Source organism: Dufourea novaeangliae, unplaced genomic scaffold, assembly GCF_001272555.1.
Source record: "Dufourea novaeangliae isolate 0120121106 unplaced genomic scaffold, ASM127255v1 scaffold115, whole genome shotgun sequence".
Taxonomy (NCBI): domain Eukaryota; kingdom Metazoa; phylum Arthropoda; class Insecta; order Hymenoptera; family Halictidae; genus Dufourea; species Dufourea novaeangliae.
Window position 1 is genome coordinate 984,459 of NW_015373998.1, and position 11,754 is coordinate 996,212.

Sequence of the window (11,754 nt, forward strand, 5' to 3'; positions counted from 1 at the left end):
GAATTCTATGTAAACAATTTATAAGTATACTTTTATAAAGTAATTAATTTCCTATGAATTTCGAATGACAGACAAAGTATTCAGATACTGGACTATTCGAGTAATAGGAGTTCGCTTAAGGAGGGTTCTACTGTACTTTTTTTTGTAATCACTAGAAAATTGTTATACTGTATCATTTATAAATTACAACATCTGCCTTTATGGGGCACTTATGTTGGAAATAAAAATTGTAAGTTTATATAATAATCTAAACTATAAGTTGTCTCACAAAAAGCGATGCAACCAAGGAGGCGATGATTCTACGTACATACATACATACATTCGCGTTTTCGAGAGAATCGAGTTCGAGAATTCATTGGGTCGCGATCCTTGGAATGTGAATAATTATTGTCAGTATCAATCACACTGCGTATCATCACTTGTTCAGATATTTCACGTACATACCTAGTAATCACTCTGACACGCAGTTCACTTGAAACGCATGCAGTATATTGTCCAAAAAAAAAAATTATAATCTCCTCAAGAGAGCAAAAACTTGGGCTTGGACGTTTGCATATTCGGTGGGAAGGACGGAATATGAATTGGAAACTGTAATAACACTCGATGAAGTTTATTTTATTTATTTATTTAACTCTGGACATATACATATACTTTGTGTTACTTATTTAATACCCTGGAGTGTAATGGACCCCGTTTTATACGAAACAAAAATGGAAATTATTGGCTTAACCGTAGGAGTACCGTCTGGAGTGCAAGGTTAGACAAATCGTAAAACAAATGTATTCTTGAAGACTTATTGAATGACGAATATTTAAATTTTTGTGCTCCTTTACTCGAACCTATATGTTGTATAATTCTTTCATATGTATTCTATGTTTAGACAGCCCATAAAATGTTTAAAACTTATTGTTAATTTCAGATCTTTCTGAAACTACGTAAAGTCAAAAGTTCAACACCATTAAATTAGAAACACTTTAGGCAATGATCCGTAAAATTTACGATGTAACACCAAGGAATACAAATAAAACTACCCTAATACTGGCAGACTCAAGTTGGACCAACCTGAGATCGAAAAACTCGAACCGAACGAATTTAGGTCGGAGAAATAGGAATTGAACCAAACTAACACCAACCCTATCGATCTTAATTCTTCGTTTGTGGGTCATCCGGACTCAGGTTGATCCAAAGTGAGTCTCTCGGTACTAGACCAGTCTAATTTGAGTTAGTCTGATTGAGGCCATATTCGTGTCTGTTGGTCTCAAGTCGATGCGGTTTGAGTTTATCAGGAGCTGTGGTATTTAAAATAGTGTCTTTTTGGTTTTAGGTTGCTCTGATTCGGTTTTCTCAGGGTTCGGATGGTTTGAATTATAATTTCCGGGTTTGTTGTTAAGATCTGTTAAATATACTGTTAACACACATACATATGCTAAGGATAATTTCAATGAATTTACTATTTTCCAATACTGATGTCATAAATGAACTTTTAGATTTACTATTGCCTTTACCACATTTTTTATCTGTAAATAAGTACCTACTTCAATTGATGAATGGGTCCTTTAGAGAATATAAATTACACGAAAACAATGATTGTAAACTTTCACTAGACTGCCACTGTGTATCCGCTGTTGACCGAACAAATTCTCTATGTTACGAACAAAGTCGAAGTTTAAGTTCTCACAAAACTAACGTCCGCCATACCGTCCATCGCCTCAATGCCCACGTTATTCTAGCCTAAAGCATTTTCCAGAAATAAAGTATGTTAGAAACTTTTATTCCGAACACGTGTAGCACAATTGCATATTTGATATATTTTTCTTTGTATTACGAACCAATGGTATTATTCTTGTTCATTTTTTCTCCATAGATTACCCAGGGCGTCAGACGCGCCCGTCGTAAGCGGAGGATCTATATTCTCATGGGGCACAAAGTTTAAATACACCGGACGAACGGAGAAAGAAGTTTTAGAAGAAATGAGCCCACGTCGGAAGGATGATTCACCTACGGACCGATGCCAGAGTTCGTGTGTTAGAAGAAAAGCTAGCAGTGTTCCAGCCACCCCGAGTACCCCTAGTCAAGACCTCGTTGAAATAAGTCAGTATATTTTGAACTTACATAAAAAGAAAACACGAACATTATTAAATATTATTGAAGCTTTTATATTATTATATTTAACAAGCTGTGTGTTTAAAAACAGACATCAAACTCATAGTATAGTGATAATAAACTTGCGTTGGTAAAATACAGAATTTAATTGGAACTGAAATGATTAGGGCAATATTATTGGTTCGAATTTCAATTTAATGGATCCTAGAATTATTTTCATTTTTTTTCAGTCTTCTAATAATCCGTTTAAGAAATAAGTATATGAAATATTTTGTACGTTCTAATTATAGGATATTCCAGTCTGCCCCGGAGCTGTCATAGCGCAGGCTTGGATGGCGCTGGAATGTCAGAGGGTAGTTCAGGAATTCCATTTAGTACGCCTTACTGTCCGGATAATACATTGCCGCTCCTGGAAACTGTTTCGGAGGACCAAGAGATACACGCCAGGAGAAATAACGGTTAGTTCCTTTAACGTAATGATTGTTTGTGATTTTCTTCCGCCTACTAAGTATTCTTTTGTTTTGACTGGAGACGCATGGCTTACAACAATACTACCTATTTCATTGTATATAATCGTAAGGTTAATTGAAGTCGTGATATAACGAAGTAAGTAACTAAAACCCACACATTGAAACACAGAACAGGTTACGTACAGTGTATTTCTTCAACACGAAACTATTCTGAAAAACTTGTACAAAAAAAAATCATCGATATCTCAAAAACAGATACAATTGTTTTAATTTAAATTCGAACACGTTTGGGACAAACAGTGTATGTACAGTCTACATAATATAAACATAATTTTATTGCATGTGCGAGTTTCTTATTGACTCGTTTTTAAAATGAGAATAATGCATGAATATTCTATCACAGACGAGGTGTAGGATAGATCACTCATTTGACAATGTTTTTGCATTCCATGAAATCAGTATCAACCGCTTAACACTGAAACTATCAAGTGCATAAACAGAATGGATTTCAGAATTTTTAATTTACATCTACTAAAATACGTAATGATTGGAATTAATGTGGACCTTTAATTTATTATACACTTAGATTACAGTGTTCAACAAATTTTAACCTTTTGCGTACCTTATAACGGTTCAACAGCGTGTCTTATAGATCTTTACGAGCTGAATGCGAATCTACAAACCATTTCTCCCCAGCACGTCCAGTCCTTGAAAAAATCAATTTTTAAAAAACATTGCAAAGAACTATTTCTTGTCAAAAGAAACTGAATAACTATTACCGTAAAAGCACAACACAGCTCCAAAGTTGAAAATTTGCAATATTATTAAAAATTGATTTTTTCGATAACCGGACCTGCTCCGAAGAAACGATTTGCACTTTCGTATTCAGCTCATAAATATCTATCAAAAACACTTCTGAGCCTTTATGTGGTCTTTTCGTGTTGAACAGTGTTATCATATAATACTTACATTAGTATTAAGTATAATCCTTATATTTACACTTAATACACGATTTATCATACATGTTAATATATTACAAAGTTTAATTTAGTATACGTTCAACGCTGGTAGTTCTTCTATTAAACAGAACAATCATTTCAACAATCTCCAAGTTCTAAGAACAGTGAATTCTATAATTATTGTCGATGGAAACGACATAATGTGATTATTAAGCAGATTATAGCAGAGAACTTTGACAAGTGGATTCTATTGATGACGCATATGATTCGCTGTTGGAGAAGTGACGGCTAAATAAATTTTAACGGCTCGGATCCGCTCCAGTCCGCTCTGATCCGCTTCTACCTGTTACGGTCTACAAACGTTGGTCGCGACGCTAACCGTAAAACGGTATGAAAGTTTCAAGAGCTCCCGTTGACAGTGACACGAAGAGACATTTCCCGATTAGTCCATCCTGTATCTCGTCTGTAATTTTACCCACCCGTGTGGAAGGCTCGAATTGTTTCTTTTAAATAAACTGCACAACATCGTTAACTACACACGACCATCACAACATTATTAACTTAACAAACATTATTTAACATGTAACGTCTCTATTGAATTATAATGATAATTTTCCGATTCTTTTATTATTTCTAATTTAAAAATTAAATTCATACATACGACGATGTGATTTACGGTTCATTTTATTTATTTAGTATATTATATTCCCGGTTCTTTGACAATTAGAGTTAGTAGAATAATTCTTACTTTAGTTTAATTACTTTAACTGTTTAAAGGTCCCGTTCGTTTCGATTTTGTATCTTTCATGGGGGAGCCTCTTCTTCGTGGAAAATATGTACCGTACTCTCTTGCCAAGCATCGAAATCTCCGACCTCTTCGTACTATGCGATCCGCTACTGTAATCCGAAATACAGTATCCTACAAAATTATAACAAATTGACTGTAATAATTCTTCGAAGATTAATTTCTTTAGCCTTTTCTGTATTAATTAACGAAGGGTATGGATTTCCTTAAACGCAATTTTTTTCAATGTATTACTAAGCTTGATAAAATCCATGCCCTTCGTTAGTTAATACAGAAGATGCTAAAAATCTTCAAAGAATCATTACGGTCTAATTGCTATAACATTGTACGGTACCATTTCACCGAAATGAACAATACAGTTAATTTTCCGTCTAAACAATTAAAACAAATATTCTCACGCGATCAAGCCGGACGGCGATTACTTTCCGCGTGAATGAATCGTAAAGCTCAGAGGACGTCCGTTCTAGAAAATCGCCGCTTTCTTTGGCTTCTTAGATCCGTTGATTTGTCTTTTCCTTTTTCTTTCTGTTTGTTTAGCCGTAGACGAAAAAGATACGCATGCGAGTGCCACCACCCACAACACCACCACCACCACCACCACCACTACCACCACCTCCAACACCACCACAAACCGAAATGCGAAAGTTAGACTGAAATTCCCAAAGAGCACGCCGAGTCGACCGCAACCGTTGTACAGTCGAAAGATAGTGATAAGCACCGAGGATTTAGTCGGTCGTGACATCGATTACGTCGTACGGGAACGTATTAACGCTCTCGAGAAGAGCCCGAGGGTGGTGCGCTCGACCGCCCTGATAATAAAGAGCTTGAAAGTGTCGGCGACATCGTTGAAAAACGGCGAACGGATCGGAAACGAAACGTACATATTGCCCGATGCCGATTCAGGAACGATCATTACCACGGTGATCGACGGTCTGTACGATCGAAATCGGACGACCGGTAAGACGATACTGTGCAGATCCGCGGAGCAGGTAAGCACGCTTGAACGCCGAGAAACGGAGAACACGCCGCAGCGTAGCGTCAGCGCAACGACGAAAACGGCGAACGGTCGCGTGCCATCGACGAGAACCGACGTTGGGAACGTTAGGAATGGAGTCGAGGCGACGAGGCCGCTGGAGAGGAAAGGTAAATCCCCCGATCATACGGCCAGGCCAGTTAACAAGAACCCCGACACACACGTCAACATACCACCCCACCTCGAAAAACTCTCTCCTTCCTGACGCAACATCGAATTGCTGTGGTCGTTTTTTTCAGTTTGTTTTTTTTGTCTTTCTTTCCGTCGTAGTAAATGTTCGTTGCACGGGTATACTAACAGTTTGTTCGTTGAGTATACTATGTTTCATTGTCATCCAGCTGCGTTCAGTTTCGTACGTTTGCATAAAGGTGGAGTTTTCTATCTACGTTAGACAATCTTTAAGACTGGTGGCCAAACCTTGTCAGGATAGGAGCCATACATCGCCTATCGGAAATATTCGAGAGCCGCATCTCCTATCGGAACGATATTAAATTTTGAGTTACGCTTACAGTCTGTGCGTATGTCACCACTGAACAAAAAATCATATTACGCCCAATTCTGTTTTTACACGAACTTTTTGTACGCGATTTTGATTGAACACGAATTAGAAAAAATTTTCCATTCTCTTTTTACACGATCTGTTTGGATTTCACACGATCGACCTGAATTCTAACAAATAGTTTTTGATGAACGATCTTGAATGAACGTCCTGAATTGGCCAAGTTGGGCAATCCTTTTGTCCAGCGTGATCCTAATGAGAAACGAACTGGGACGTTCCAACGTGATCTGAAATCACTAATGACATCATGAATAGAATGATTGGAATTGATGAACGTGAAGTCATTAAATACAATCAAAACACGTACACAAGGATTAATAACTGAATTCGTTCTTAAAACTAGTAAAACGCCGACACCACAGGAGACTACTGTTAATTTTGTTCAAGAGATCACAGAAAGAATTTCACCAATGGAGCAAGAAGACGATGACCAAGATATTTTTTTTTCTTTTCAAGTGATAATTTACTTTGTATAATACATTTTTATATAAAAAGTGCAAACGTAAAAATGAATGATAAGATTCTAACATGAATTTTCATATGGTTTATTGTATTATTTTTCCTGGTTTTTAGGTCTGGAACCAATCTTCTAGTTCTTCATAGATACAGTACATTTTTTTACACGCACATTTCAGAACGTATCTATCGTGTAATAACAGAATTGGGTGTACATACGTTTATGTAGTATGTGTAAAATTTATAAAAAAATCTTGGACAAGTATATATCGCAACACCAATAAGGGTCTAAAAGTTTTTTCTCGTTTCATCCATTGTTTTTGACGTGAAACGTCTGCTTCGATAGCAATTTAGGCGTAAATGCATGTGTCTGACGCAGATAGGAGATTCCCACCTTTAGACCCATCAGCATGAGCCTGCGCCTATTTTACTGTAAAGACTCTTTGCGGCCGAACTTTTAATGTGGATTTGATCAGAGGTTTCATCTAGAGGTGGGTAAACGTTGCGTTCACCCCTTGACTGCGGAGGATTTACGCAAAAACTGAGGATTGTTTGTGAAATTCAGATTTTCTGTTTGCTGTTTGTGTGACAGCGAAAAACTTCGAACGCATGTCACACAGACATACCGATCATTGAATTCAAGAGAAAAGTTTGCTTACTTTGCATTGTGTCTTCAAGAAAGTTTCATCAGCAGATTGGGGAAACTTTCCTAGTGAATATGGTTCCAGATATAGTTGTTAATAATAGAAATGACGACGTTTTTGGACTTATTTTCATCAGAAGGATCCTACCAATTTATTGGCAACGCTCTCATCGAAGTTTAAACCTTAATTAGCGTGTGACTTTTTCGTTGCCTGATTTTTAGTCACTAGCTGTTTTAAAGCACGAGCAAAGAAACGCTCTAATTCATTTTTACAGTCGGGCAATCAAAGAATAATCGTCAGATGTCCATAGACGATGATCTACGCTATCTACGCAGTCAAGGGGTTAACGAAGAAAACTTTATTTCTAAATACCTTACTGTTATGACAAATGATTACCATGTATATATTTAACAAAATGTTCTGTTAATTGTGAAATTTGCTTTACCCAACTCTAGCGACGTTATACGTCTTATGTATTTCCATATCAGAAGAAAAGTACATAATGCAGCACTATGTGTATAGTAAGGTTGAGGACAGAGGATGGTTCAAGTTTAAAAAATCAAAAATATAGAATTTGCAATTTTGCTCATTTTCATGAAAATGGGACCACCAGCGTCAATCATCAAACGTTCATTCTTCTTTTCATTTAATCACGAATCATTAACCTTTCTCGTTAAATTTTGTACAGATATGAACATCATTTTTAGAATATGTAAATTGTGAAGGACCAAATTTCTGTATGTGGCAATTAACAACTTATTACGGACCCATTTGGAATAATTCCACGCGTAAAGAAGTTCTGTACCGACTTCAGATATTAGAATCCACGTGACCTTGGTTTTACACAAAGGAAAATAAAATGTTATCAATGTTGAACCCCTTCGTACCACAGAACTTCCAGCAAACAGAAGTTTGGTATCTTATTTAGTTTCAATAAAATTGCATTTTAACACATTTAGTTTACACCCTGTATATGTCAATTCAAAGAAAAAACAGTTGAACACGGTTTGTTCCAATAGGTTTTCGAATGTAAATTAAAATGATACTCTTTAATAGGATATTAATGATTTTTTATACGAAATATTAAAAATAATCCCCTTTTGATGGAATATACTGTATGTAACAATATAGAAACTCCGGAAACATCTGCAATACTCCTTCAAGATGACGGCAAAAGCAACCGCCGGAACCATCGACGTCACGAGTCATTAATGGATGATTATGCAAATTTTAATTTTTATTAACTAACTTACACAAACGGAAAGAAAATATTTGCTGCTTCTTTCATGAGTAATATGAGGGGAAGAACAAGATAATAAAATTTCATGAAACACCATAAAAATTCTTATTTTACCGTATTTTATAAATGGATTAAATCCTCAATCTAGATGTCAGTGTTCGTAGTATTTCGAAGAAAAACGTTCAACGATATATCTTATCCGAAGGAAACCATGTTGAATTATCAATTTAAAAAACGGCATCAATATCCTGCAAAAAATTGTTCCTTTTAATTTCAGTTCGAAAACATATGGGACAAATTGTCTATGGCACTGTATCACAGAGAATCAAAGGGAATTCAGAAACATTTGTGAAACTTAATTTTTCATACCACTCGCGAACGTAGAACAGTGTCTCGATGCTATATGTGAGCTACACGCGCGCAGTCTTACAAATGAGAACATCAGAAACTTTTGTGTTTCAGTCGGTCAGCACGAAGGAGACGTAAACGACTACTACTTCAGGGACTCGTTCGATCATTCGTCGTCCGAGAGTCAGTTGCTGGACGCGTCCGGTAAACCGCAGAGTCGTTCGGTGACGCCAGTGCCGAAGATGCAGAAGCTCCAGAACTCGAAGCTCTGCCTTCAGCAGCAACACCAGCAACACCAGCAACCCGGTCGACGTTTGGACAAGTCCAGGCAGAAGAGTCTACGGATAGTGAAGCTTTTCATACCGGCGTTTGTGCTCACGATCACGGTTCTGTTCGTTGTGATCGTTCTGGTGTTCGAAACAGACACGATGCTTTTCAACAGTCTGCGGAAGACGCCGGAGATGGTGGCCTTAAGGAACCAATATTATGTCCCCATCAAGGAGTTCCTGAGGACAAAGCTCGGCCTATTCTGATGCGACCCGACAATGATCCGGGCTGGGGTCGTCCTTTCTTGCTAAGTAGCTACCCTTCAGTGCCAAGTCGAGAGAACGATCTTGCCTGGACCGAGGGGGCGAGAATCTATTCACGCCGTTTCTCTGTCACGTGTCCACACCCCCCCCCCTCTCCTTTTACAATTCTTACGTGGAATCGGTCAACAGTCTCGACGTTGCTTTCTCTTTTGTACAAATTAAAAAAGGATAGGGGCTGGTGATTACGAAACTGACCCGAGTCAATAATTTTTGTGGGGACTTAGGGTATCTTCTATTTCCTGTCATACGAATCGACATTATAGCAATGTGCTTTTTCATAAAGAGTTGATAGCTGGACCCCGTTTGACCTTTCTGTACTGTTCACGTAATTTTTACGTACGCACGTGTAGGGGTGAACCGATACCTTCAAGATATCGATACTTTTACTCATAAGTTGTATCGAAAAAAAAGTTTCGTTTATCCTACTTAGTATCGCATCAAAAGTATCGATACCTACTTGCATCGAAGGAAAATGAATACAAAGCTCTTTTTTTATTAGTGTAATGTATTTTAACCAGAGTTGAGCAGAACTTTATTCGAATAATATATAGTGAAAAGCAGCAGTATCTATGGGCGTCATGCTGAGCTTTAAGCAGTTAATGAGATTACATAATTGTTTGCCAAATGTCAAATCATTCAGGAAGAAGTATTATTTTGTTATGAAACTTGGAATTACTACGTTTATTGATTATAAATGACCATGTACTTTTTTATGTTTTATTCGTTATTCGAAACACTTTATCTAGATAATGACTTTGCTCGTCTCTAATTTAAACGAAGATATAGTTTATTAATGAACGTTTATTAAGAAAATAATATAAATGGGCGACAACCACATTCACATTCATTAGCTTTCATATCGATTACTTGCTCCATTCGATATGAGTACTTTTTTTTCGTTACTGAGTATATATTGCAACCGAAAGTATCGATACTAAAAATACTCGGTATCGAAGCGAAAATATCGATTATTTACTTGGATCGGTTCATCCCTACATCCATGTGCGTGTTAATTAGGTGACATTAAGGCAGAGCTTTTATTGAATTAAAGAAGTAAAAGGTTATTGGTAGTTGTGTTGCATTGAATTTATTCTCGAGAAGTGAAAATGGTATGACTTGGCTCGCTTTCGTGATTACTGGCACGTTTATCCGAAGAGAACATTCTCGATAATAAAGCGTACCTTCAATCTATTATTTTTTTACTACATACACGGCCACAAGTATTTAACACGTTTGCGACGGCTTGACACACCAGTGGATCGGATTCGAAGTTTCTTTTTAAATCAGATTTTGACACAGTGAAGCCTCGGTTATATGAACTGGTCAAATATAATTCTGGTTCAGTTTTTTTTGTGTCTTAACAATTATGAAAGACATATTGGTAAGTGCATTATCAATCATTTAATCAGTATACTCGATTTTTACGTTACTGTATCAGTATTTTTTTCATTTCACGATTTCAGATAAACATTCACTTTTTGTTGCGTTGTGTATCCATTAAATTTGGATGGCCCTGTTTTTTTAGTAGAGCCGCTGGACATAACGATGTTCAAATAATCGAGGTTCTGTTGTCGTGAAATTGATTACCGTGGTTCAAGAACGACCGAAGAATAAAACGACAGTAAGTTTTGACTTCATTTTTCTAAAAAAAAGTTTACTCTCTTATATTCCACACTAGTATATTAATTGGAACAAAGGAATGATAAACAAACTGCAGATTTATACGTGTATAGTATAATTGATTATCGGAAACACTATATACTAAAAACTCCAATAACGTATACTGAGATTTTTGTTATTTAGAATATTTAACGGCATAAATAAAGTTCTATTCAATTCCAAACTTTATAAATCCATTCATACAGATCTATTATAGTATAAACATCTGCAGTCCGATTATAAATATCTTGCCGGTATCAACGTGTTAAATATGTGTAACTAGTACAAAGTGTCCCGTAAAAAAAGATATTAAATATATAATCAAATTTTTTCTTGTGGGGCTTCGTTCTTGACAAAATCAAATTTGAAAATTCAAGTGATTTAGTCTATTTAACACTCACTGTTTCTACTTAGAATGAACACAAAGACTGGTATGGTACGATCTATTTTCCATCATTCATACATCTTCTGTCTATCAGTTTATATAAAATAATCGCGGAAAACAGGTGTCACCACACTATAGTCACTGTTAATAAACGTTAACAAACAGAAGAAAGTGTACCGACTAAGTAAACGAACTAAACGGTACTGAAGTACAAGCTGTCGAACCAATTTTCAAATTCGATTTTTAAAAACGATGCTTCATAAGAAAAACTTAGTTTATATTGTTTATTTGTTTTAAATGTAGAATCATACATCGTAGGACATCTTGTATGTTTACAGGTAAAAAGTATATCATTTATAAAATTGAAATTTTTAAACGTTTCGTTATAATCCAATTGTTGAAGGTGTTGCAGAACTTCGTGATAAGTTCGATTAAAGTACATTTTTACGTATTACAGTTACATTGTTGGATAGTAAATCGATTTCTACACGCAATACATTGCA

The 11,754-nt window shown here is 36.3% G+C and overlaps 1 protein-coding gene across 1 annotated transcript in view; it reads left to right on the top strand.

Moving 5' to 3' along the window:
- Positions 1-9,293, top strand: part of LOC107188097 (FERM domain-containing protein 5) — a 30,427-nt gene extending 21,134 nt beyond the window's left edge. Inside the window, exons 9-12 of the mRNA XM_015576344.1 lie at positions 1,865-2,091; positions 2,394-2,561; positions 4,875-5,480; positions 8,732-9,293. Of these exons, the coding sequence (XP_015431830.1) occupies positions 1,865-2,091; positions 2,394-2,561; positions 4,875-5,480; positions 8,732-9,150 (1,420 nt within the window). The 3' untranslated portion in view covers positions 9,151-9,293. The remainder of the gene's footprint in view (positions 1-1,864; positions 2,092-2,393; positions 2,562-4,874; positions 5,481-8,731) is intronic.
- The last annotated feature ends 2,461 nt before the right edge of the window (positions 9,294-11,754 follow it).